General features: G+C 46.3%; 1 protein-coding gene across 1 annotated transcript in view; it reads right to left on the bottom strand.

Moving 5' to 3' along the window:
- LOC102072566 (uncharacterized) overlaps positions 1 to 27,396 on the bottom strand; it is a 188,983-nt gene that overhangs the window by 117,915 nt on the left and 43,672 nt on the right. The window contains exons 15-24 of the mRNA XM_074540384.1: positions 27,112 to 27,240; positions 25,476 to 25,625; positions 23,755 to 23,892; positions 22,746 to 22,892; positions 18,165 to 18,284; positions 16,007 to 16,153; positions 15,700 to 15,870; positions 13,246 to 13,385; positions 5,636 to 5,759; positions 4,301 to 4,444 (exon numbers count right to left, since the gene is read on the bottom strand). Of these exons, the coding sequence (XP_074396485.1) occupies positions 4,301 to 4,444; positions 5,636 to 5,759; positions 13,246 to 13,385; positions 15,700 to 15,870; positions 16,007 to 16,153; positions 18,165 to 18,284; positions 22,746 to 22,892; positions 23,755 to 23,892; positions 25,476 to 25,625; positions 27,112 to 27,240 (1,410 nt within the window). The remainder of the gene's footprint in view (positions 1 to 4,300; positions 4,445 to 5,635; positions 5,760 to 13,245; positions 13,386 to 15,699; positions 15,871 to 16,006; positions 16,154 to 18,164; positions 18,285 to 22,745; positions 22,893 to 23,754; positions 23,893 to 25,475; positions 25,626 to 27,111; positions 27,241 to 27,396) is intronic.

The following is a 27,396-nucleotide window of genomic DNA, read 5'->3' on the forward strand; positions in this document are numbered from 1 at the left end:
CCTCTGGAAGGATCAGGTGGAGCCCACAGAGAAGTCACCTGGAGCTGGGTGTGAGTTGCAGCAAACCAAGACAAGGTGGGGAGAGAAAAGAGAAAGGAGGAAGGAGGGAAGGAGCCAAGAGTGCCCTCAAAGTGACTCCTCACAAAGTGCACCTCCCTCAACCCCCTGGAAATCCATGGAGAACCGAGGGAAACACAACAGGGTAGCCTCAACCCCCTGGAAATTCACGGAGAGCTGAGGGAAACAAAAGAGGGCAACATCAACCCTCTGGAAATCCATGGAGAACCGAGGGAAACACAACTGGGCGGCCTCAAACCCCTGGAAATTCATGGAGAATCATGGAAACACAATGGGGTAGCACCAACCCTCTGGAAATTCATGGAGAACTGAGGGAAACACAACAGGGTGACCTCAAACCCCTGGAAATTCATGGAGAATCATGGAAACACAATGGGGTAGCATCAACCCTCTGGAAATTCATGGGGAACCAAGGGAAACACAATGGGGCAACCTCAATCCTCTGGAAATTCATGGAGAGCTATGGAAAAAAATGGGGCAACATCAACCCTCTGGAAATTCATGGAGAACTGAGGGAAGCCCAACTGGGCAAACTCAACCCTCTGGAAATTCATGGAAAACTATGGAAACAAAGTGGGGCAACAGCAGTCTCCTGGAAATTCATGGAGAACTGAGGCAAATACAACAGGGTAACCTCAAACCCCTGGTAATTCATGGGGAACTATGGAAATTGAATAGGGCGACATCAGTCTCCTGAAAATGCATGGAAAACCAAGGGAAACACAATGGGGCAACCTCAGTTCTCTGGAAATTCATGGAGAGCCAAGAGAAAAAATGGGGCAACCTCAATCCTCTAGAAATTCATGGAGAACTATGGAAAAAAATGGGGCAACATCAACCCTCTGGAAATTCATGGAGAACTGAGGGAAACCCAACTGGGCAAACTCAACCCTCTGGAAATTCATGGAGAACTGAGGGAAACACAACAGGGTAACCTCAACCCTCTGGAAATTCATGGAAAACCATGGAAAACCATGGAAACAAAGTGGGGTAATATCAAGCCTCTGGAAATTCATGGAGGACGAAGGGAAACCCAACTGGGTAACCTCAAACACCTGAAAATTCATGGAGTACCAAGGGAAACACAATGGGACAACCTCAACCCCCTGGAAATTCATGGAGAATCAGGGAAACACAATGAGGTAACATCAACCCTCTGGAAATTCATGGAGAACCATGGAAACAAAATGGGGTAACATCAAACCCCTGGAAATTCATGGAGAACCAAGGTTAACACTTGGGGCAGTCTCAAACTCCTGGAAATTCACGGAGAACTGAGGGAAACACAACTGGGTGGCCTCAAACCCCTGGAAATTCATGGAGAATCATGGAAACACAATGGGGTAACATCAACCCTCTGGAAATTCATGGAGAATCATGGAAACACAATGGGGTAACATCAACCCTCTGGAAATTCATGGAGAATTGAGGCAAATACAACAGGGTAACCTCAAACCCCTGGAAAATCATGGAGAACCATGGAAACAAAATAGGGCAACATCAACACTCTGGAAATTTCATGGGGAACCAAGGAAACAAAATAGGGCAACATCAGTCTCCTGGAAGTTCATGGAGAACCAAGAGAAACACAACAGGGTAACCTCAATCCCCTGGAAATTCATGGAGAACTGAGGGAAACCCAATGGGGCAACCTCAACTCTCTGGAAATTTATGGAAAACCAAGGGAAACACAATGGGGCAACCTCAGTTCTCTGGAAATTCATGGAGAACTGAGGGAAACCCAATTGGGCAAACTCAACCCTCTGGAAATTCATGGAAAACTATGGAAACAAAATGGGGTAACATCAAACCCCTGGAAATTCATGGAGAACCAAGGGAAACACAACAGGGTAACCTCAACCCTCTGGAAATTCATGGAGGACTAAGGGAAACCCAATGGGACAACCTCAACCCCCTGGAAATTCATGGAGAATCAGGGAAACACAATGAGGTAACATCAACCCCCTGGAAATTCATGGAGAACCAAGGGAAACACAACAGGGTAACCTCAAACCTCTGGAAATTCATGGAAAACCATGGAAACAAAGTGGGGTAACATCAAGCCTCTGGAAATTCACGGAGAACTTTCACTAAATTCACAAAAACACGGGAAACCCAACTGGGTAACCTCAAACACCTGGAAATTCATGGAGAACCAAGGGAAACACAACAGGGTAACCCTCAACTTTCTGGAAATTCACGGAGAACTTTCACGAAATTCACGAAAACATGGGAAACCCAACTGGGTAACCTCAAACACCTGGAAATTCATGGAGTACCAAGGGAAACCCAATGGGACAACCTCAACCCCCTGGAAATTCATGGAGAATCAGGGAAACACAATGAGGTAACATCAACCCTCTGGAAATTCATGGAGAACCAAGGGAAACACAACAGGGTGACCTCAAACCCCTGGAAATTCATGGAGAACCATGGAAACAAAATACGGCAACATCAGTCTCCTGGAAGTTCATGGAGAACCAAGAGAAACACAATGGGGCAACCTCAATCTTCCGGAAATTCATGGAGAACTGAGGGAAACCCAACTGTGCAACCTCAAGCCCCTGGAAATTCATGGAAAACCAAGGGAAACACAATGGGGCAACCTCAGTTCTCTGGAAATTCATGGAGAACTGAGGGAACCAAAATAGGGCAACCTCAATCCTCTGGAAATTCATGGAGACCCAAGAGAAAAAATGGGGCAACCTCAATCCTCTAGAAATTCATGGAGAACTGAGGGAAACCCAACTGGGCAAACTCAACCCTCTGGAAATTCATGGAGAACCAAGGGAAACACAACAGGGTAACCTCAACCCTCTGGAAATTCATGGAGAGCCAAGGGAAACACTTGGGGCAGTCTCAAACTCCTGGAAATTCATGGAGAACAGAGGCAAACACAAACACAACAGGGTGACCTCAAACCCCTGGAAATTCATGGAGTACCAAGGGAAACACAATGGGACAACCTCAACCCCCTGGAAATTCATGGAGAATCAGGGAAACCCAATGGGGCAACCTCAACCCCCTGGAAATTCATGGAGAATCAGGGAAACACTTGGGGCAACCTCAAACCCCTGGAAATTCACGGAGAGCTGAGGGAAACAAAATAGGGCAACCTCAATCCTCTGGAAATTCATGGAGAGCCAAGAGAAAAAATGGGACAACCTCAATCCTCTAGAAATTAATGGAGAACTATGGAAAAAAATGGGGCAACATCAACCCTCTGGAAATTCATGGAGAACCAAGGGAAACACAACAAGGTAACCTCAAACCCCTGGAAATTCATGGAGAACCAAGGGAAATACAACAGGGTAACCCTCAACCGTCTGGAAATTCACGGAGAACTTTCACGAAATTCACGAAAACACGGGAAACCCAACTGGGTAACCTCAAACACCTGGAAATTCATGGAGTACCAAGGGAAACCCAATGGGACAACCTCAACCCCCTGGAAATTCATGGAGAATCAGGGAAACACAATGAGGTAACATCAACCCTCTGGAAATTCATGGAGAACCATGGAAACAAAATGGGGTAACATCAAACCCCTGGAAATTCATGGAGAACCATGGAAACACAATGGGGTAACATCAAACCCCTGGAAATTCATGGAGAACCAAGGGAAACACAACAGGGTAACCCTCAACTTTCTGGAAATTCACGGAGAACTTTCATGAAATTCACAAAAACACGGGAAACCCAACTGGGTAACCTCAAACACCTGGAAATTCATGGAGAACCAAGGGAAACACAACAGGTTAACCTCAACCCTCTGGAAATTCATGGAAAACCATGGAAACAAAGTGGGGTAACATCAACCCTCTGGAAATTTATGGAGGACGAAGGGAAACCCAACTGGGTAACCTCAAACACCTGGAAATTCATGGAGTACCAAGGGAAACCCAATGGGACAACCTCAACCTCCTGGAAATTCATGGAGAATCAGGGAAACACAATGAGGTAACATCAACCCTCTGGAAATTCATGGAGAACCAAGGGAAACACTTGGGGCAGTCTCAAACTCCTGGAAATTCATGACGAACCATGGAAACAAAACGGGACAACATCAATCTCCTGGAAATTCATGGAGAACCATGGAAACAAAATGGGGTAACATCAAACCCCTGGAAATTCATGGAGTACCAAGGGAAACACAATGGGACAACCTCAACCCCCTGGAAATTCATGGAGAACAGAGGGAAACCCAACTGGGAGCTCCTACCCAAGGCATGGGCTGCTCTGGCTGGGGACACCACGTCGTCCTGGGATTGTCCATCGGTCACGAGCACCAGGATGTGAGGAAAACCCGGCCTCATCCCTCTGGAGGGCTGGAATAATTCCTTCAGCACGTAGGAAATGGCATGGCCTGAGCAGACAGGGAGAGACAGGGTGGGAGTCTGGGTTAATTCCACAGGTTTGGACGCTGGATCTCCTTCCATGGGTGGAAGGTGAAGGGAATTCCTCAAAAGTGGAAAGCCCTGGAAAGTGGGACAACGTCTTTTGGAGGATAACAGCAGGAAATCAGCTTGGCTGGAATGGTTCTGGTGGAATCAGCAGATAGTTTTGGAAAAGGGGAGCCAAAATATTCAGAAATTTGAATTCACTTTTCTTACGCTTCTGGAATAAAATCCACAGAATTCCCATTTCCAAATGTCTTTGGAAGGACCAAGAAAGATCCACAAAGAAATCTCCCACCGATCGAAATGGTCAAGAAGCTCCAAAACACTGTGGAAAGATTCCTACATGGAGTAAAATGTCCTTATTGACACAAACTCCATAAAAAGAATTTAAAAAGCCAAAGTTAGCCAGGAATTCCCAGCCTGACCAATTCCATGCCTTCTCTCCCTAAGCAATCCCATGAAAATTCCTGAATTTTGACTTTTCCTGGTTTTTTGTGCTCTTGTCCAATACCACTGAGGCAAGATGAGGGATTTGGGTGCCTCAAATGCGAAAAAAATTAATTGAAAAATCACAAAACCACAGAATATTCCAAGCTGGAAAGGATCCACAAGGATCATCGAGTCCAATTCCTGAATGGTCCATAGGGGGACCAAATCTTGGAGTTACTGGCACCAGCTTCCAACCAACTGAGCTAAAAGTTTAAATAAAAATTAACCATTTTAATTTACCATTCCTGGTTGTGTTCCTCCAGGGAACCAGGTATTCCCAGTGTTCAGGTGGGAATGAGCAGAGGGAAAGTGTCTTCTCTTTGAGTTTTTTTAAATGAGCCAAAATATCTGGATTTCAGGGATGCAGGAATGCTTCACATCAGCCATCCTCATGTTTATGGTGTAAACACCTCCCTTTATGCAGGCAAAATCATAAAATAATGAGGAAAACCCAGGGGGAAAAACAGGATATGGATAAAGCACTAAGTGGTTGGAAAAACCACTCCCAAAAATCCAATTTAATCCATTCCTAAATTTAAAACAACTTTGAGCACAACGTTCCCACCAAGGAAATGGCTCCAAAACACTCGGAGGAATGTTTTCCTTGGCTTCCAGGTTCTGTCCTGGGCCGGAAGGACCATCCCAGGTGTCCAGGTCCCTTTCCAGACCTGTTTTGGTGTTGCCTCCGGTGTAGCTCAGCCCCCTGATGGCTCCGAGGGCTCCGTTGCGGTCACGGTGTTGGCTGAAGTGAAAAGCTGCCCTGGGCTCCTCGCTGTACTGAGCCACAGCCACCTGCCAAAAAACAGGGATTGAAAACCCCAAACCCACAGCAACCTGCCAAAAACAGGGATTAAAAACCCCAAACCCACAGCAACCTGCCAAAAACAGGGATTCAAAACCCCAAACCCACAGGAATTGGTTCAGGCGGCCTCGAGTCAGAGCGTGGCGCGCCAGGAATGGGAAGAATTGAATTCTTTGGGAAAAGCGAGTCAGATCTTCACCTAAACCATTTTTTTTAATGTTCCCAGAGTTATTTGTTGACCCAGGGCGACTTCATCATTCACCTAAAACCTCCAAGCAGAGTCCAAGAATTTCCCATTTCCTGCTGAACTTAAACCAAGCTCTGTAACTCTCCCTTGCTAATTGAAATTAATGACCCCAAATAAATGAGGGACTGAGTCTCCCCATTGGCTTTGCTGTCATTAAATCCTTCAGGCTTCAGTTGTCCTGGAGGTGATTCCCATCTGACCTGGGGCTTTGGTTCTGTCTGTTGGAGGAGGGAGCTGCTGGGACATCCTGCAATTCCCACTTGGATCCACACCTGGATTTCCAACCATTCCCACTGGGATTCCCATCTGTCCTCACTCTGGATTTCCCACTATTCCCACTCTGGATTTCCAACCATCTCCACTCTGGATTTCCTACTATCCTCACCCTGGATTCCCATCTGTCCTCACTGGATTTCCCACCATCTCCACTCTGGATTCCCAACCCTTCTCCCTCTGGATTTCCAACCATTCCCACTGGGATTCCCACCTGTCCTCACTTTGGATTTCCCACCATTCCCACTCTGGATTTCCAACCATCTCCACTCTGGATTTCCATCTGTCCTCACTGGATTTCCCACCCTCTCCACTCTGGATTTCCCACCATTTTCCCTCTGGATTTCCAACCATCTCCACTCTGGATTCCCGACCCTTCTCCCTCTGGATTTCCAACCATTCCCACTCTGGTTTCCCAACCATCTCTGCTCTGGATTTCCAACAATTCCCTCTCTGGATTTTCAACAATTTCCCCCTCTGGATTTCCAACAATTTCCCCCTCTGGATTTCCAACGATTCCACCTTCTGGATTCCCAACTATCCCCGCTGGAATTCTCAACCATCCCCACCCTTGTTTTCCAACCATTCCCCACCCTGGATTCACAACCATTTCCCGCCATTCCCTACTCTGGATTCCAAACCATTTTCTCTCCTGATTTCCCATCATTCCAAACTCTGGATTCCCAACGTTCCCCACTCTGGATTTCCCACCATTCCCACTCTGGATTTCCAACCATCTCCACTCTGGATTCCTGACCCTTCTCCCTCTGGATTTCCAACCATTCCCACTCTGGTTTCCCAACCATCTCTGCTCTGGATTTCCAACAATTTCCCCCTCTGGATTTCCAACGATTCCACCTTCTGGATTCCCAACTATCCCCACTGGATTCCCCACCATTTTCTCTCTGGATTTCCAATCATTCCAAACTCTGGATTCCCAACGTTCCCCACTCTGGATTCCCAACCATTCTCACTCAGGATTCCCATCTGTCCCCACTCTGGATTTCCCACCATTCCCACTCTGGGTTTCCAAACATCTCCACTCTGGATTTCCTACTATCCCCAATCTGGATTCCCATCTGTCCTCACTGGATTTCCCACCCTCTCCACTCTGGATTTCCCACCATTTTCCCTCTGGATTTCCTACCCTCTCCACTCTGGATTTCCCACCATCTCCACTCTGGATTCCGGACCCTTCTCCCTCTGGATTTCCAACCATTCCCACTCTGGTTTCCCAACCATTTCTGCATTGGATTTCCAACAATTCCCTCTCTGGATTTCCAACAATTTCCCCCTCTGGATTCCCAACAACTCCACCTTCTGGATTCCCAACTATCCCCGCTGGAATTCTCAACCATCCCCACCCTTGTTTTCCAACCATTCCCCACCCTGGATTCACAACCATTTCCCGCCATTCCCTACTCTGGATTCCCCACCATTTTCCCTCTGGATTTCCCATCATTCCAAACTCTGGATTCCCAACAATTCCCCACTCTGGATTCCCAACCATTTTCCCTCTGGATTTCCCACCATTCCCCACTTTGGATTTCCCAACCATTCCCACTCTGGTTTCCCAACCATCTCTGCTCTGGATTTCCAACAATTTCCCCCTTTGGATTTCCAACAATTCCACCTTCTGGATTCCCAACTATCCCCGCTGGAATTCTCAACCATCCCCACCCTTGTTTTCCAACCATTCCCCACCCTGGATTCACAACCATTTCCCGCCATTCCCTACTCTGGATTCCCCACCATTTTCCCTCTGGATTTCCCATCATTCCAAACTCTGGATTCCCAACGTTCCCCACTCTGGATTCCCAACCATTCTCACTCAGGATTCCCATCTGTCCCCACTCTGGATTTCCCACCATTCCCTGTGGTAGTGTGTTGCTAAGTTTCTTGTGTTATTCCCCCAATTTATGTATTGTTCTCCCCTATTATGTGTAAAATGGGTTCGTTCCCCCAGTTTTTCCCGCCACTGCTAGCCTGTCAGCTAAGTTGCTATAGCAACTGCTATTCATAGTTGCCGATATGTAATTGCTCCTCCCCTGGTTTCCCTTATAAGTGAAAGTTGTTTCCTCCCTGTCCAGTCAATCACTCCCTTCCTCCTCCCAGGTTTCGAGAACCTTCTCCTCTCTAGAGATGGTGGTTGGCTGGGGTCCCAGGACACCTCCTTTACCTTTTGATTATTGGTCTCCATGGAGTGTCAGTTCTGTGAAGTTCATCCCCTCACCTTTCCTGATTGGCTCTGTCTGTACCCACCCCCTTGCTTTATAATCCTGTTTGCACCCCCTATGAAAAAAACTTTTTCCCGGATGGTTTCCCGGTGTTTGGATGCGGCATCACCGTCAATAAACCGATGTTTAACCCCTGGGAAATGGTCAGTTCCGTTCCTCTCATATACCAGCGAGGTACGCCAGTCCGCAGCCAGCACAGCCCGAGGCCATCAGGCTCCGAAGGGTGCTGGCCAGGAATTGCAGAGGGGCGTCGGCCTTTCGCCCTCAGCTAGTCGGACTCTAAACTTCGGGCCACATACGAACCTCTCCGCAGATGGCGCCCAACGTGGGGCTTTACCGTACCCCGCGGACTGGACTTTAAATCTACTAGCCGTCAGACTTCCTCCGGTGTCAGTGGACTAATCCGCCTGAACTTTTCGTTTGCAACGCTCTTTGATTAGGTGAACCCCGGACTCGGTTCCTCCCCTGCCCTTTTAATTTTCCCTGGGAGCTCTACGAGGGAGACTGCCGTCTGCCGCCTTTCGCGCTCGCGGTGCCCCGGCACGGTGACGCCAGGCCCAGCAGCGGGGCTCTCGGCGCGGCGCTGACTGGTTGCGGCGGGCTCTTTCAGCGCAGGGCGGCTTTTCCGCGCGGTTTGCCGTGGTGGGGTCGCTACACCCCCCACGATCATGGGTGTGAGTCAGAGCAAAACCCAAAAAGGAGTTTTTTTTGTAGTTAAGGGTTTGTTACTTGGAAGAGGTTTTACTGCCCCCAAGAAAGAGCTGATAGTGTTGATTAGATGGGTATTTTCACATTTCCCTGAAGTTTCCCCAGAGGTTGCGAAAGAGCCGCGCTTTTGGGCAGCCGTTGTGGCCAAATTAGACCAACAGGTTAACGCTGGGGAACCCCGGTTGTCTAACGTAGCATACTGGGCAAGCAAAGTATTAACTTCGCTGCGCCCAGCCGGGAGTTCAAGAAAGGATCTTTCTTTTTCGAGTTTGTTCCCTAGTTCTCCCGGTTCCCGTATCCTTACCCCCCAGCCCTCTCCCTCTTCACACAGGCAGGAGCCCTCGAAAGGGATTTTAAAGGCCAACAAAAAGCAGGGAAACCATTCTGCCCCTGCTCCCTCTCGACCTGCTCAGCCTCCCCGTCCGAGGAGCCCTAGTCAGGCTCCTCCTATATCCTCACCCTCTACCCCAGTTCTCAAGTCCCCAGTTTCAACCCCTAAGTTTGTTCGGTTTAGTAAGGAAATTCCACAAAGTATCTCCTTTACCGTCCAAGATGGCGGGGACCACGCGGTCTCTGCCGCCAGAGCTGCTTTTTCTTCCGCTAACCCGTTCCTCCCAAGCACCAACCCCTTCCTTCACCCTGACCACACCCCTTGCCCAGTTACTCCTCTCTCATACCCTCCCTCCGTCCCGCTCACTCCTCAGCACTCCGCCCCACCTTCAGCTCCTCCTCAAACCCCTCCCCCGGTTCAGCCCCCCACTCCTTTCCCCCCCGCTCCATTTTCGTTTTTCCCTCCGCCTCCGAACGCCGTCCGGGGGGCGGAGAAGGGTACTTTGCCGCGCCCACTCCCCTGCCTTACGTCAGCGCCAAACCCCGCCTCAACCTCCTCCAGTTTCGGTTCCCACGCCACCCCCCCCAGCTCTCACGCTTTGTGTTCAGAGGAGGGGGGGGGGGAAAGCCGGAAACTGGAGCAAGCTCCCCTATTAGAAGCCGCCCCGGTAACATATCATATAAGAGAAAGGGGAAATGCACGGGCACAGTGGGTGCCTTTAGCACAGGCCCAAATAAAGGAGCTATGCAAAGCTCAGAAAGATTACTCCCGGGAGTCAGAATTCTTCCGGGGTTTGCTACACAATACCCTTGCTCAGGGAGATTTGGTACCGACGGATTTAAAGTCCCTCTTCTCTAGCCTGCTCAGACCCATAGAATTTAGGGTCTGGGTGAGGGAATGGAGGAGGGAAATAGTGGAAGTACTCCCAAGTTTTTGGGGGAACCTTACACTGTCCCATGACGCAGATGGTCAGTTAATTACCCAAGAACATCTTTTGGGTGAAGGACAGTGGGCTGAAGGGGCAAATCAAGCTAAAGCCTTATTCCCATCCCAGCTAGTAGAGACGGCCCGGGCAGCTGAGCGGGCCTTCTTTAAGTTAGAAGTAGTTACCTCCCAATGGGAAGATGCTGAGGTTTTGCAAGGAGCGCAAGAGCCATACATGGAATTTATCGAACGTCTATACAGATATGTGGAAGCGCAAGCGTTCGGAGAGGATGACAGGGAAAAAATGCTTGAGCAGATGGCTTATAGCAATGCCAACGCTGACTGCCGCAAGGCTATAAAAACTCTCCCTCGAAGTCCTAAGCCCACAGTAGAAGCCATGATAGATGTCGTAGTGCGTCAAGTCTCCCTGGCCCCAAGGCCTAAGAGAACATCTGTGCATTTTGCTGAATGCCCCGAGCAAGACTTCATAGAGGCTGAAGCTTCCCCCGTGGCCGGTCCTTCTACTTCTGAGTCCGGCAGGAGGACATCAGCAACCCATCCCTGCCATCTCTGTGGCAAGGTGGGGCATTGGATGCCTCAGTGTCCCATGCGCCAAGACTACAGGGAATGGAGGCGAAAGCAAGATAAGAAGAAGACAGAAGAAAAAGACCATCCAAATGAGTCAAGCACCTCATCCCGAAGCAGAGGATGCAGAAGGAAGCTGAGTCACAAGTTCAGGCGTGCTCGCGGTGACGGAGAAAACCCTCCCAAACACCATCAGTTTCCTCAGATGTTTACTTCCTCCCCAATGCTGAGACTGCTGCTCCTACCCCTCTCGTCACTGAACTACCTCTGGTTTATTAATCCCAACCTCCTTCCCCCATTTCTTCTTCTTCTCCCGAACTGGATTTATTATTTGGGGCAGAACCATCTGTTTAAGTATTTTGCGTTTAACTGTTCACCTTTTGTCTTTTAGTACATTTCCCCAACTCACTTTTGATTTTCATCCTCCTAATTTGCAAGCTAGTCCGGAGGAAACTGACTGCGCCGAGTGCCACTGTCCCTTGCAATGTTCAGAAGACAAAGACACTCGTCATGACCAGCTGCGAGTTCCTGCATTCTAAGCTTAATTTGGACTTTTCTCTTCATTTTAATTTTTATTTGGTAAAAAACGGGGAGATGTGGTAGTGTGTTGCTAAGTTTCTTGTGTTATTCCCCCAATTTATGTATTGTTCTCCCCTATTATGTGTAAAATGGTTTCGTTCCCCCAGTTCTTCCCGCCACTGCTAGCCTGTCAGCTAAGTTGCTATAGCAACTGCTATTCATAGTTGCCGATATGTAATTGCTCCTCCCCTGGTTTCCCTTATAAGTGAAAGTTGTTTCCTCCCTGTCCAGTCAATCACTCCCTTCCTCCTCCCAGGTTTCGAGAACCTTCTCCTCTCTAGAGATGGTGGTTGGCTAGGGTCCCAGGACACCTCCTTTACCTTTTGATTATTGGTCTCCATGGAGTGTCAGTTCTGTGAAGTTCATCCCCTCACCTTTCCTGATTGGCTCTGTCTGTACCCACCCCCTTGCTTTATAATCCTGTTTGCACCCCCTATGAAAAAAACTTTTTCCCGGATGGTTTCCCGGTGTTTGGATGCGGCATCACCGTCAATAAACCGATGTTTAACCCCTGGGAAATGGTCAGTTCCGTTCCTCTCATATACCAGCGAGGTACGCCAGTCCGCAGCCAGCACAGCCCGAGGCCATCAGGCTCCGAAGGGTGCTGGCCAGGAATTGCAGAGGGGCGTCGGCCTTTGGCCCTCAGCTAGCCGGACTCTAAACTTCGGGCCACATACGAACCTCTCCGCAATTCCCCACTCTGGATTCCCAACCATTCTCACTCAGGAGTCCCATCTGTCCCCACTCTGGATTCCCAACAATTCCCCACTCAGGATTCCCAACCATTTTCCCTCTGGATTTCCCACCATTCCCCACTCTCGATTTCCCAACCATTCCCCAGTTTGCATTTCCCACCATTTTCCGCTCTGGATTCCCAACCATCTCTGCTCTGGATTTCCAACAATTTCCCCCTCTGGATTTCCAACAATTTCCCCCTCTGGATTTCCAACGATTCCACCTTCTGGATTCCCAACTATCCCCACTGGATTCCCCACCATTTTCCCTCTGGATTTCCAATCATTCCAAACTCTGGATTCCCAACGTTCCCCACTCTGGATTCCCAACCATTCTCACTCAGGATTCCCATCTGTCCCCACTCTGGATTTCCCACCATTCCCACTCTGGATTTCCAACCATCTCCACTCTGGATTTCCTACTATCCCCACCCTGGATTCCCATCTGTCCTCACTGGATTTCCCATCCTCTCCACTCTGGATTTCCCACCATTTTCCCTCTGGATTTCCCACCCTCTCCACTCTGGATTTCCCAACCATTTTCCCTCTGGATTCCCGACCCTTCTCCCTCTGGATTTCCAACCATTCCCACTCTGGTTGCCCAACCATCTCTGCTCTGGATTTCCAACAATTTCCCCCTCTGGATTTCCAACAACTCCACCTTCTGGATTCCCAACTATCCCCGCTGGAATTCTCAACCATCCCCACCCTTGTTTTCCAACCATTCCCCACCCTGGATTCACAACCATTTCCCGCCATTCCCTACTCTGGATTCCAAACCATGCTCCACAGCTCCTGGGTGAGCAGACTCTGCTCCAGGAAAAAAAACTTAAGCAAAAAAACTTAAAGAAATCTTGCCTGTGTCCCTTCAGGCCCAATTTTGGGGAAAAAGGAGACGATCCGGAAGAGGAAATCCTTCACTTTGTTGAAGTTGCTCTGGCCGATACTCGAGGATTCATCCACCAGGAACCCAACGTCTGCCTTGAGCTTCCCACAAACTGCAGAGGGGAGAGAGGAATTCCGTGAGCTGAGGGGTCCTAAATCACCCTAAATCCTAAATCCTGGGGTTTTCTGTGTTCAGAGCACCAAAACAAACCCCAAACCTCTTGTGATGCCAATTTTTTGGGAGAGCAGCAGCACCTTCACCCCTCAGGGTTGCGCTGAGGCCTCCACCGCATTTATGGGGTTTGGGCCTTTCCTGACATTGTCCATTCTCATTATTCTGGGAATTAAGACCTTAGTTAGGTTTTAGCTTAAAATTAAGTTTTAGCTGCCGGGATCAGAGAAGATTTTGGTCTCTAAGCTTTGGATCAGAGAAGATCTTGGTGTGTCTAAGCTTTGGATCAGGGGAGATCTTGGTCTCTGAGCTCTGGATCAGAGAAGATCTCTAAGCTTTGGATCAGAGAAGATCTTGGTGTCTAAGCTTTGGATCAGAGAAGATCTTGGTCTCTGAGCTTTGGATCAGGGGAGATCTTGGTCTCTGAGCTTTGGATCAGGGGAGATCTCTAATCTTTGGATCAGAGAAGATTTTGGTCTCTAAGCTTTGGATCAAAGGAGATCTTGGTCTCTGAGCTTTGGATCAGAGAAGATTTTGGTCTCTGAGCTTTGGATCAGAGAAGATTTTGGTCTCCAAGCTCTGGATCAGAGAAGATTTTGGTCTCTAAGCTTTGGATCAGAGAAGATCTTGTTGTGTAAGCTTTGGATCAGGGGTGATCTTGGTCTCTGAGCTTTAGATCAGAGAAGATCTCTAATCTTTGGATCAGTGAAGATTTTGGTCTCTGAGCTTTGGATCAAAGGAGATCTTGATCTCCGAGCTCTGGATCAGAGAAGATTTCGGTCTCTGAGCCTTGGATCAGAGATCTTGGTGTCTGAGCTTTGGATCAGAGAAAATCTCTGAGCTTTGAATCAAAGGAGATTTTGGTCTCTGAGCTTTGGATCAGAGAAGATTTTGGTCTCTGAGCTTTGGAGCAGAGAAAATCTCTGAGCTTTGGATCAGTGAAGATCTCGGTGTCTGAGTTTTGGATCAGAGAAGATCTCTAAGCTTTGGATCAGTGAAGATCTTGGTCTCTGAGCTTTGGATCAGGGGAGATCTTGGTCTCTGAGCTTTGGATCGGGGAGATCTTGGTCTCTGAGCTTTGGATCGGGGAGATCTTGGTCTCTGAGCTTTAGATCAGAGAAGATCTCTAATCTTTGGATCAGTGAAGATCTTGGTCTCTGAGCTTTGGATCAGAGAAAATCTCTGAGCTTTGGATCAGAGAAGATTTTGGTCTCTGAGCTCTGGATCAGAGAAGATCTCTAATCTTTGGATCAGTGAAGATCTTGGTCTCCAAGCTTTGGATCAGAGAAGATTTTGGTCTCTGAGCTTTGGATCAGAGAAGATTTTGGTCTCCGAGCTTTGGATCAGGGGAGATCTTGGTGTCTGAGCTTTGGATCAGAGAAGATCTCTGAGCTTTGGATCAGAGAAGATTTTGGTGTCTGAGCTTTGGATCAAAGGAGATCTTGGTCTCCAAGCTCTGGATCAGAGAAGATCTTGGTGTCTGAGCTTTGGATCAGAGAAAATCTCTGAGCTTTGGATCAAAGGAGATTTTGGTCTCTGAGCTTTGGATCAGAGAAAATCTCTGAGCTTTGGATCAAAGGAGATTTTGGTCTCTGAGCTTTGGATCAGAGAAGATTTTGGTCTCTGAGCTTTGGATCAAAGGAGATCTTGGTCTCCAAGCTCTGGATCAGAGAAGATCTCTGAGCTCTGGATCAGAGAACATTTTGGTCTCCAAGCTTTGGATCAGGGGAGATCTTGGTCTCTGAGCTTTGGATCAGAGAAGATCTCTAATCTTTGGATCAGAGAAGATTTTGGTCTCTGAGCTTTGGATCAAAGGAGATCTTGGTCTCTGAGCTTTGGATCAGAGAAGATTTTGGTCTCTGAGCTTTGGATCAGAGAAGATTTTGGTCTCTGAGCTCTGGATCAGAGAAGATTTTGGTCTCCAAGCTCTGGATCAGAGAAGATTTGGTCTCCGAGCTTTGGATCAGGGGAGATCTTGGTCTCTGAGCTTTGGATCAGTGAAGATCTTGATCTCCAAGCTTTGGATCAAAGGAGATCTTGGTCTCCAAGCTCTGGATCAGAGAAGATCTTGGTCTCTGAGCTCTGGATCAGAGAAGATCTTCATCTCCAAGCTTTGGATCAGGGGAGATCTTGGTTTCTGAGCTTTGGATCAGAGAAAATCTCTGAGCTTTGGACCAGAGAAGATCTTGGTCTCTAAGCTTTGACTATTTCTACATCATCATCATCCCCATCATCCCCATCACCTCCACACTCACTTGGCCCAGGCAGGGCTGTGCTGGTCCAAACTGGTGGCTCTGGGAGTTTTGTACTGGTGGGCACTGGGAGAGGAGAGGTCCCCCCACTGCTGGGAGATCCTGATGGAGATTCCCTCATATCCAAGGGTGCAGGAACCGCTGGAGCAGTTGGTGCCTCCCTGGGAGCTCCTGCTGTAGGACCCAAACAGAAAAAGTGAATTTTAAACCTTTTTTAGCCTCTCCAGCAAAAAGAAAAAATAATTTAAAACCCCAAAACCAGCCTCAGGAGCAGTTTTCACTGGAAAATCCAGGTCTCCATCCTTCAGACCTGTTTGCACAAGGAGCGTTGTCTCTGGTCCTTCCAAGTCTCCAAACATTGGTTTTATGGAAAACAGATAAATTTCCTTGGAGCTCAGCCCTGTCACTCGATGGGATCGGGAAGCTGCCGGTAACAATTCCTGGGAAAGAGCAGGAGCTGTGGAAAACAGGAGGAACATCACTGGGAGCCAGGAAAACACCGAGTAATTCCCATTTTGGTGCCAAATTTGGGGAGGATTCCCGGGATTTGGAGAAATAAAAGCAAATAATTAACAAAGTGCAATGGTCAGGTCCTAAACCAGATGAAATGATGCCGATTTTGTGCATTGAAAATTTGGAATTTACGCAAAAAATTTAGGGAATTTGGTGCTCAAGGCTGAGAGGGCAATTTCTAGCCAGCGGTTCTTATGGATAGAAATAAGATTATTTTCTGGGAATGAATGGAAAGTTTGATGAAAAATAAAATCAGACTTGACTGAGAAGTTTGGTTGCACACAATTCATAGTTTTGATTTAAAATAATGATAGGAAAAAAGTGTCATAATAATGATTGACATTTCCTAAGTGCTTTACTTTAGAAATAACAAATGATGCGTGTGACACTGTTCAAAGTGGAATTTGTAACCTTTTTTATTCTGAAATAACATTTTACTTTAAAAAAAAAAAAAAATCACCCAAAAAAGCTCAGTTTGTACGGCAAGAAATAAAATTGGGGCAAATAATCTGCTCCACTGTCATCACCTCATACATAGAATTAAGGTTGGACAAGATCTCCAAGGATCAAATCCAGTTTGCTGTTCTCAATTCTCCACAAAAATTTTTGGAAGGGAGGTGTTCCTCCTTTCAATAAAATAGTAAAATCCCTCTTAAAATTTGATTTAAACTCCTGTGCTTCCCTCATTTTGGGAAGTCTTGTCAAAACAGCCATAATTGGTTTATTTTGTCTGATCCACAGGTGGAATGATCCCAAGCGGAATAGAAAGGGATCCAATTTTTTATGGGATGGGCTGGATGGAATCAGCAGGGGAAAGGGCATTAAATGAGCTTCAAAAGGAGCAAGGAAAATGTGTAATAAAATAATGTTCATTTAGGGAAAAAAAATCAAGTTGTGTGAAGGAAAATTATTCAAGGCAAAAAATAAGGGCCAAATTTTAAATTGCTTTTATACACCAATGTTGGCAGTCGGGATAATTAACTAGAAAAAATTAGAATTATAAATTTTATCCTATGGAGAAGAGGGGTCAGGATTCATCTGCTGGTGATGGGAAATCAATATTTATGAACCCATTCCAGCTGGATCGATGGAGGGACTGACAGACATGGGATTATCATTCCTGATTCCCTGACAACTCTGAAATCAGGGATTTCTGCATCCTTCCCAATCAATATTTGAACAGCACAGCACAGGATGCTTTGGATCACTAAAATCACCCCGAAATTCCAAAGGTTCCGTTCCCAAATCACTTTTCCATAATATTTATCCCAAAAAAATGCTGCTCTCATGGGACCGTTCATCCTGAGTGACACAACCTGCAAATATGGAGCTGCCAATCCTGAAATATCCTTGGAATTAAAAAAAAAATAAAATAAAATTAATGCTCCTGGTAGCTCCAAAAGCACTGCAGGGAGCACAGGGAATTCTGTTGGATTTGGTTTTGTTATTGACTTTGGACGTGAACTGATCCTAGAAAAAATCTGTGGTCGAAGCCAAAGGGACAACTCCAAATTCAAAGAGGATTTTAGTCCAATCCAGGGGAAAAAAAAATCATGGAATCAGTGCTTTAAAAGGGCAAATCCTGAAAAGCCAAATCCGTCGGGAAAAGGAATGGTGAGGAATGATTAAGGAAATTTTAAAAGCCCTTCACTGCAGAGATTTGAAACAGACAAAAATGAGGTTTCATGGATGACAAAAATGCATATTTTTTGGTGGGATGCAGATATTGCCAAAATTCCTTTTTTTTCCCGAGCTATTCCCACCCCTCCTTTTTTTCTTTTCCTGAGGATTTTGCAATGGTCCAAATGGGACATTTTGGGAGCCTCCTCCAGCTCCCATTTTCCCTCTTTTTCAGCCCAAATGGAGAAGCTGAGCTGAAGGAAGCCATGGAAACCCCCAGGATCCAGAGGAGCCCAGGAGATGGATCAGGGTTTCCTTCCCTCACCAAACCTTACCTGAGGACAATCCCCACGTCAGCCAATACAGGGATGCTCCAGGAACAGAATTCCAGGACAACAAAATGCTGGAATCCGCGGCCTCGTGCGCGGCGAATTCCGACACTTTGGGCAAACCCGCTGTTGGAAAAGCAAAGGGACAAAGCTTCGGGGCTGGAAACGGCTTTGGGGACATTTCTGCCTCCCAAATTCCATGATTCTGGTGGAAGGGAGGAGATCCTCCAGCACTTCAGGTGTTTTCCAAGAAGCTGAATCAGACCAGGTTCTCATTTGGTGGGAATTGGTGGAAATTTTGACAGATTTTCAGTCTGGACTCTAAACTGACTGAAACTTGAGGTTTTGGGGTGGGTAATGAAGTTTTCCTGTGGTTTTTTTATCCCAGATGCTCCCTGAAATCCCAGTGTTGGCTCCACATCCCTGATTTTCTCCTCTGTTGGATCTCAAACCTGCCTGTCCCAGTGTTGGCTCCACATCCCTGATTTTCTCCTCTTTTTGGTCTCAAACCTGCCCATTTTTGGCACAACTCCTGACGGATGTTGGCCTTCACCTGCTGGAGAGTGTCAAGGTATTGCCTAAAGAGGGAATTCCAAGACAATGTGCCACAAAAATGGGAATTATTGGCAGGGGAAGACAGGGAAATCTCAATATTTCTTGGTAATCAGAAGAAAGGATCAATGTCTGGTTTTTGGTGGGATCTGAGAAGAAACAAGTCCGGGTTGGAGAGGGCTTGGAGCAACCTACACAAGGTGTTGGAAGTGGATGATCTTCAAGGCCCCCTTCCAACCCAAAAAATCCTGGAATTCCAGCAATAAAGCATCCATCAGCCCAAACTGCTCAATTTCTTTCATTCCCCTATGGAGATGCCGTTATCCCAATCCATGAAACCCAAAACATTCTGGAATTCCAGCAATAAAGCGTCCATCAGCCCAAAGTGCTCATTTTCCTTCATTCCCCTACAGAGATGCCGTTATCCCAATCCATGAAACCCAAAACATTCTGGAATTCCAGGAATAAGGCGTCCATCAGCCCAAACTGCTCATTTTCTTTCAGCCCCTTATGGAGATGCCGTTATCCCAATCCATGAAAAACCCAAAACATTCTGGAATTCCAGGAATAAAGCGTCCATCAGCCCAAACTGCTCATTTTCTTTCATTCCCCTACGGAGATGCCGTTATCCCAATCCATGGAACCCAAAACACTCTGGAATTCCAGCAATAAAACCCAAAACATTCTGGAATTCCAGCAATAAAACCCAAAACATTCTGGAATTCCAGCAATAAAACCCAAAACATTCTGGAATTCCAGCAATAAAGCGCTTGTCCATCAGCCCAAACTGCTCATTTTCCTTCAGTCCCCTACGGAGATGCCGTTATCCCAATCCATGGAACCCAAAACATTCTGGAATTCCAGCAATAAAACCCAAAAAATCCTGGAATTCCAGCAATAAAGTGCTTGTCCATCAGCCCAAACTGCTCATTTTCCTTCAGTCCCCTATGGAGATGCCGTTATCCCAATCCATGAAACCCAAAACATTCCGGAATTCCAGCAATAAAACCCAAAACATTCAGAAATTCCAGCAATAAAGCGCTTGTCCATCAGCCCCAACTGCTCATTATCTTTCAGTCCCCTACGGAGATGCCGTTATCCCAATCCATGGAACCCAAAACATTCTGGAATTCCAGCCATAAAGCGCTTGTCCATCAGCCCAAACTGCTCATTTTCCTTCATTCCCCTATGGAGACGCCGTTATCCCAATCCATGAAAAACCCAAAACATTCTGGAATTCCAGCCATAAAGCGTCCATCAGCCCAAACTGCTCATTTTGTTTCATTCCCCTACGGAGATGCCGTTATCCCAATCCATGGAACCCAAAACATTCTGGAATTCCAGGAATAAGGCATCCATCAGCCCAAACTGCTCATTTTCCTTCATTCCCCTATGGAGACGCCGTTATCCCAGTCCATGAAACCCAAAACATTCCGGAATTCCAGCAATAAAACCCAAAACATTCTGGAATTCCAGCAATAAAGCGCTTGTCCATCAGCCCAAACTGCTCATTTTCTTTTGGTCCCCTATGGAGATGCCGTTATCCCAATCCATGAAAAACCCAAAACATACCGGAATTCCAGCAATAAAGTGCTTGTCCATCAGCCCAAACTGCTCATTTTCCTTCATTCCCCTATGGAGACGCCGTTATCCCAATCCATGAAACCCAAAACATTCTGGAATTCCAGCAATAAATCGTCCATCAGCCCAAACTGCTCATTTTCCTTCAGTCCCCTATGGAGATGCCGTTATCCCAATCCATGAAAAACCCAAAACATTCTGGAATTCCAGCAATAAAACCCAAAACATTCTGGAATTCCAGCAATAAAACTCAAAACATTCTGGAATTCCAGCAATAAAACCCAAAACATTCTGGAATTCCAGCCATAAAGCGCTGGTCCATCAGCCCAAACTGCTCATTTTCCTTCATTCCCCTACGGAGACGCCGTTATCCCAATCCATGGAACCCAAAACATTCTGGAATTCCAGCAATAAAACCCAAAACATTCTGGAATTCCAGCAATAAATCGCTTGTCCATCAGCCCAAACTGCTCATTTTCTCTCATTCCCCTACGGAGATGCCGTTATCCCAATCCATGGAACCCAAAACATTCTGGAATTCCAGCAATAAAGCGCTTGTCCATCAGCCCCAACTGCTCATTTTCCGTCATTCCCCTATGGAGATGCCGTTATCCCAATCCATGGAACCCAAAACATTCTGGAATTCCAGCAATAAAACCCAAAACATTCTGGAATTCCAGCAATAAACCCCCAAACATTCAGGAATTCCAGGAATAAAGCATCCATCAGCCCAAACTGCTCATTTTCCTTCATTCCCCTACGGAGATGCCGTTATCCCAATCCATGAAACCCAAAACATTCAGGAATTCCAGCAATAAAGCGTCCATCAGCCCAAACTGCTCATTTTCTTTCATTCCCCTATGGAGACGCCGTTATCCCAGTCCATGAAACCCAAAACATTCTGGAATTCCAGCCATAAAGCGCTTGTCCATCAGCCCAAACTGCTCATTTTCTTTCATTCCCCTATGGAGACGCCGTTATCCCAGTCCATGAAACCCAAAACATTCTGGAATTCCAGCAATAAAACCCAAAACATTCTGGAATTCCAGCAATAAAGCGCTTGTCCATCAGCCCAAACTGCTCATTTTCTTTCAGTCCCCTACGGAGACGCCGTTATCCCAATCCATGGAACCCAAAACATTCTGGAATTCCAGCAATAAACGTCCATCAGCCCAAACTGCTCATTTTCTTTCATTCCCCTATGGAGACGCCGTTATCCCAATCCATGGAACGCAAAAAATCCTGGAATTCCAGCCATAAAGCGCTTGTCCATCAGCCCAAACTGCTCATTTTCCTTCAGTCCCCTATGGAGACGCCGTTATCCCAATCCATGAAACCCAAAACATTCCGGAATTCCAGGAATAAGGCATCCATCAGCCCAAACTGCTCATTTTCCTTCAGTCCCCTATGGAGATGCCGTTATCCCAATCCATGAAACCCAAAACATTCTGGAATTCCAGCAATAAAACCCAAAACATTCTGGAATTCCAGCAATAAAGTGTCCATCAGCCCAAACTGCTCATTTTCTTTCACTCCCCTACGGAGACGCCGTTATCCCAATCCATGGAACCCAAAACACTCTGGAATTCCAGCCATAAAACCCAAAACATCCTGGAATTCCAGCAATAAGGCGTCCATCAGCCCAAAGTGCTCATTTTCCTTCATTCCCCTATGGAGATGCCGTTATCCCAATCCATGAAACCCAAAACATTCTGGAATTCCAGCAATAAAGCGTCCATCAGCCCAAACTGCTCATTTTCCTTCATTCCCCTACGGAGATGCCGTTATCCCAATCCATGAAAAACCCAAAACACTCTGGAATTCCAGCAATAAAACCCAAAACATTCTGGAATTCCAGCAATAAAGCGTCCATCAGCCCAAACTGCTCATTTTCCTTCATTCCCATACGGAGATGCCGTTATCCCAATCCATGAAACCCAAAACATTCGGGAATTCCCGGAATAAAGCATCCATCAGCCCAAACTGCTCATTTTCCTTCATTCCCCTATGGAGATGCCGTTATCCCAATCCATGAAACCCAAAACATTCTGGAATTCCAGCAATAAAACCCAAAACATTCTGGAATTCCAGGAATAAAGCACTTGTCCATCAGCCCAAACTGCTCATTTTCCTTCATTCCCCTACGGAGATGCCGTTATCCCAATCCATGGAACCCAAAACACTCTGGAATTCCAGCAATAAAACCCAAAACATTCTGGAATTCCAGCAATAAAACCCCAAACATTCTGGAATTCCAGCAATAAAGCGTCCATCAGCCCAAACTGCTCATTTTCCTTCATTCCCCTATGGAGATGCCGTTATCCCAATCCATGAAAAACCCAAAACATTCTGGAATTCCAGCCATAAAGCGCTTGTCCATCAGCCCAAACTGCTCATTTTCCTTCATTCCCCCATGGAGACGCCGTTATCCCAATCCCTGAATCCCACACTCACAGGTTGTGGCCGTCAGGACCGCGGGGTTTCCCTGCTGCCCCTTCCCCAGGGCGCACACGGAGATGGCGTAGGTGGTGTTGTCCCTCAGTTTGGGGATCGTGAAGGGAACGGCCTCTGCCGGGAGCAGCCGGGAGGATTCCGCGTCACCTGAGAGGAGACATCCCAAAAAACCCCTGGTGTCCATGGAAAAGGAAGGGTAACATGGTTACCATGGTTACAGCAGCTTCACACACACATCTGACAGGACCTGGCCGGGGAGGAGAGTCAGGCACTCATTCTGCCCATGGGGAAACTGAGGCACGGATATATTTTATTAAAAAATCCTTTTGCTAGGATCTTTTTCTCCTGAGAAGCTGAGAGGCCTCAGGAACGAAATGTAAAAAAATAATTATCAGCTGCTGTGGAATGCAACAGGTGCATCTGTGATTGGTCCACGTTGGTTGTTTCTAATTAATGGCCAATCACAGTCTGACTGTCTCGGACTCTCTGGTCAGTCACAAGATTTTCTTATCATTCCATTCTTTTTCCTTGCAAGCCTTCTGATGAAATCCTTGCTTCTATTCTTTTAGTGTAGTTTTAATATATAATTTTCTTTTAATATAATATATTATCATAAAATAATAAATCAGCCTTCTGAAACATGGAGTCAGACCCTCATCTCTTCGCTCATCCTGGGAACCCAGCAAAAATTTATTATTTTATGATATATTAAAAGAAAATTATATATTAAAACTACACTGAAAGAATAGAAGAAAGGATTTCATCAGAAACTGAGGCACAGGCAGAGGAGAGATGAGGTCACAAACGTGGAAAAGAGCTAATTCTTGGAATTCCCAAATCCCAGCTACATTTATACCCTTGGTTAGAGCCTAAATCTTAGCTCAGGGCTTGTTTGGAGGAGCCCAACCTGTCCCCTACCCCAACCAGCCACGGAAAAGGAATTTCCTGGGCCAAACTCCCCATTTTTGTGGGTTCCTTGTGCTCCCTGACCAAGGATTGGGGTTCTCACCATTGGGTGGCTCCCAGGATATCTTGTAGTGACTGATCCCAGGAAGGCTTTTCCAAGCCAGCTTCAAAGTGTTGGCACCAGTGTCGGTAACCCTCAGGTCCTGGATGCTCGGGATGGGGCTGGAATCTCCAGAAGGAGCTGGAAAAATGAACCAGGATAAGATTTCAGCTCGGTCACAGAGCAGCACCACGGCTCCAAGCTGTGGTGGAGGAGGAAAATTTGGGCATTCATGCAATGTCTACTTTCCACACGTTATCCAGGATTCCAGGCTGAAATTCCTAATGGATCCAAGGGGTTCCAAGCTGAGGAATTTCAGCCTGACATCTCACCACCCACACCAAACTGGTGACACGCAGAGGGACACCAAAAGAATTCCAGGATCATCCAGACACATCTGCAAATTCCACAAAAAACTCACTGGGATGGAATCAGGCAAATAAGACGTGGAAAGGAGCCAGAATTCCGTGTTGGAAGAGGCAGAGCCACAACCTGTCACCCTGATTTTTTAAGATTTTCTAAGCCTTCTGATGTTTATGTTCATGTAAGGATCTTTCTCACACACTTTCTGTAAATAACTCATTGTTTTTTACTCTTTTATGGAGGAGGAGAAATCTGATGGGCTGTTGGCTTGCCCAGTGTCATTGGAGAGGTGGCACTGTCACCCTCCAGCCCACTGTCTCTTTTGGAAATCTATAAATGTTGGAGTCAGAAAATAAACTTTTTTATTTCCTTTTTCCACCTTGAGAGCAGCGGTGTGTGCTTGTGTTGTTTTGAGTCCTATAGTGACAACAATCCAAGGAATTCCCAAAAATCCAAGGGTGCAGGCTGGTGAGAGACCCTGCAGAGACTCCTGCATTCCTGAGGTGGTTTTGGATAAAAACTCTGGGAATTGCGTTGATAAATCCGGGATTGTCCAACGTGCCAGAGGGATCTGTTCACTCCCTCCCATGGGAACAGCCATGGATTATTGACCAGGGCTGGTCACGCTTCCACCATCCACAGGATATCCTGAGCTGGATCCACCAGGATCAGAGTTTTAAAGGGATGAACATGAGGATTGAACCCAAAACTGTGGCGTTTTTATCACCAGGCTCTGACCTGAACTGAGCCAATCCCACACCCAAGATCAAGCCAAGCTTTGCCTCCCAAACTGCAGGAGGGTTTTTCTGTCGCCGTGATATTTTATGAAAAAAATCCTTTCCTTAGGATTTTTCCTCCTGAGAAGCTGAGAGGCCTCAGGAACAAAATGTAAATAATGATTATCTGCTGCTGTGGAATGCAACAGGGGCATCTGGGATTGGTCTCATGTGGTTGTTTTTGATTAATGGCCAATCACAGTCAGCTGGCTCGGACTATCTGAGAGTCACAAGATTTTGTTACCATTCCATTCTTTTCTATTCCTTGCCAGCCTTCTGATGAAATCCTTTCTTCTATTCTTTAGTGTAGTTTTAATTATATTAAATTAAATATAATAAAATATATATAATAAATTATATATATTTTAGTGTAGTTTTAATTATATTAAATTAAATATAATAAAATATATATAATAAATTATATATATTTTAATACAATATATACAATAAAATAATAAATCAGCCTTCTGAAAACATGGAGTCAAGATTCTCATCTCTTCCCTCGTCCCGGGACCCCATGCAGACGCCACCACATTGGAGACCCCCGAGTGAAGAAAAATTCCACATTTTCCCATCAGGACTCACCTGTGAGGTGAGTCAGGGTCACCTCGGGCCCCTCGGTCCTGCTGAACACGGCCCGGACACCGACCCTGTACAGGGTGTTGGGCACCAGCTGCTCAATCCGATGGGCCAGCACTCTGCTGCCCAGGTACCGAGTCCTGGCCGCCTGTTTTCCTGGAAAAACAGGGATATTTCAGAGCCTGGAGCTCACTTCCTTCCTGGCGGCCTGTTTTCCTGGAAAAACAGGGATATTTCAGAGCCTGGAGCTCACTTCCTTCCTGGCAGCCTGTTTTCCTGGAAAAACAGGGATATTTCAGAGCCTGGAGCTCACTTCCTTCCTGGCAGCCTGTTTTCCTGGAAAAACAGGGATATTTCAGAGCCTGGAGCTCACTTCCTTCCTGGCAGCCTGTTTTCCTGGAAAAACAGGGATATTTCAGAGCCTGGAGCTCACTTCCTTCCTGGCGGCCTGTTTTCCTGGAAAAACAGGGATATTTCAGAGCCTGGAGCTCACTTCCTTCCTGGCAGCCTGTTTTCCTGGAAAAACAGGGATATTTCAGAGCCTGGAGCTCACTTCCTTCCTGGCAGCCTGTTTTCCTGGAAAAACAGGGATATTTCAGAGCCTGGAGCTCACTTCCTTCCTGGCAGCCTGTTTTCCTGGAAAAACAGGGATATTTCAGAGCCTGGAGCTCACTTCCTTCCTGGCCGCCTGTTTTCCTGGAAAAACAGGGATATTTCAGAGCCTGGAGCTCACTTCCTTCCTGGCAGCCTGTTTTCCTGGAAAAACAGGGATATTTCAGAGCCTGGAGCTCACTTCCTTCCTGGCAGCCTGTTTTCCTGGAAAAACAGGGATATTTCAGAGCCTGGAGCTCACTTCCTTCCTGGCAGCCTGTTTTCCTGGAAAAACAGGGATATTTCAGAGCCTGGAGCTCACTTCCTTCCTCCAGAGGAAATTGCTGCACTGCCCTGAGCTCTGGGGATTATTTACATAAATAAAACCATGAAAAGAAAGAGGAGGAAGGACCTGCAACAGGACCAGGTTTCCCAGCTGTGGGATCTCTTTCCCACCCCCAGGAGCAGGTCAGGAATTTGGGAAGGTGCAGAAAATTTTCACATTTTCTGAAAAATCCTTTCCTTAGGATTTTTCCTCCTGAGAAGCTGGGAGGCCTCAGGAACAAAATGTAAACAATGATTATCTGCTGCTGTGGAATGCAACAGGTGCATCTGTGATTGGTGATGTGATTGTTTCTAATTAATGGCCAATCACAGCCCAGCTGGCTTGGACTCTGAGCCACAAGGCTTTGTTATCCATTCTTTCCTTTTCTATTCTTAGCCAGCCTTCTGATGAAATCCTTTCTTCTAATCTTTTAGCATAGTTTTATATATATATTTATATATATTATATATAATATAACATATATAATTATATATATATATAAATATATATATATTTATAATTATTATATATATAATAATATATATATAATTATATATAATATATATATATTATATATAATATATATATATAATTATAATATATAAATTATAATTATATAATTTATATAATATATAATATTATATAAAATATATTTAAATATAAATATATATATTATATATTTATATATATTATATAAATTATATAATATATAATTATGCTGCTCACCTTTTGCTGCTCCCACGGGGCTCCAGCTGAGTTTGAATTTGGTGGCAGCGGCCGTGGCACTCCAGGCCAAGGACAGGCTGGTGCTGGCGTGGGACGTCACCCTGAAGTTGGAGACTGACCCCAGAGGAGCTGCGGGACGGGGACGACATCAGGAGCGTCCTGATTGCTGCCCAAAGGCTCATCACTGACACGTTTAATGAGTTAAAATTATATCAAAGAGTTAAAAATGGGTTCTTTGTTTGTCCTTGGTGTCCCCTCATCCTCACCTGGAGAAACACCACTTTG

Source organism: Zonotrichia albicollis, chromosome 4, assembly GCF_047830755.1.
Source record: "Zonotrichia albicollis isolate bZonAlb1 chromosome 4, bZonAlb1.hap1, whole genome shotgun sequence".
Taxonomy (NCBI): Eukaryota; Metazoa; Chordata; class Aves; order Passeriformes; family Passerellidae; genus Zonotrichia; species Zonotrichia albicollis.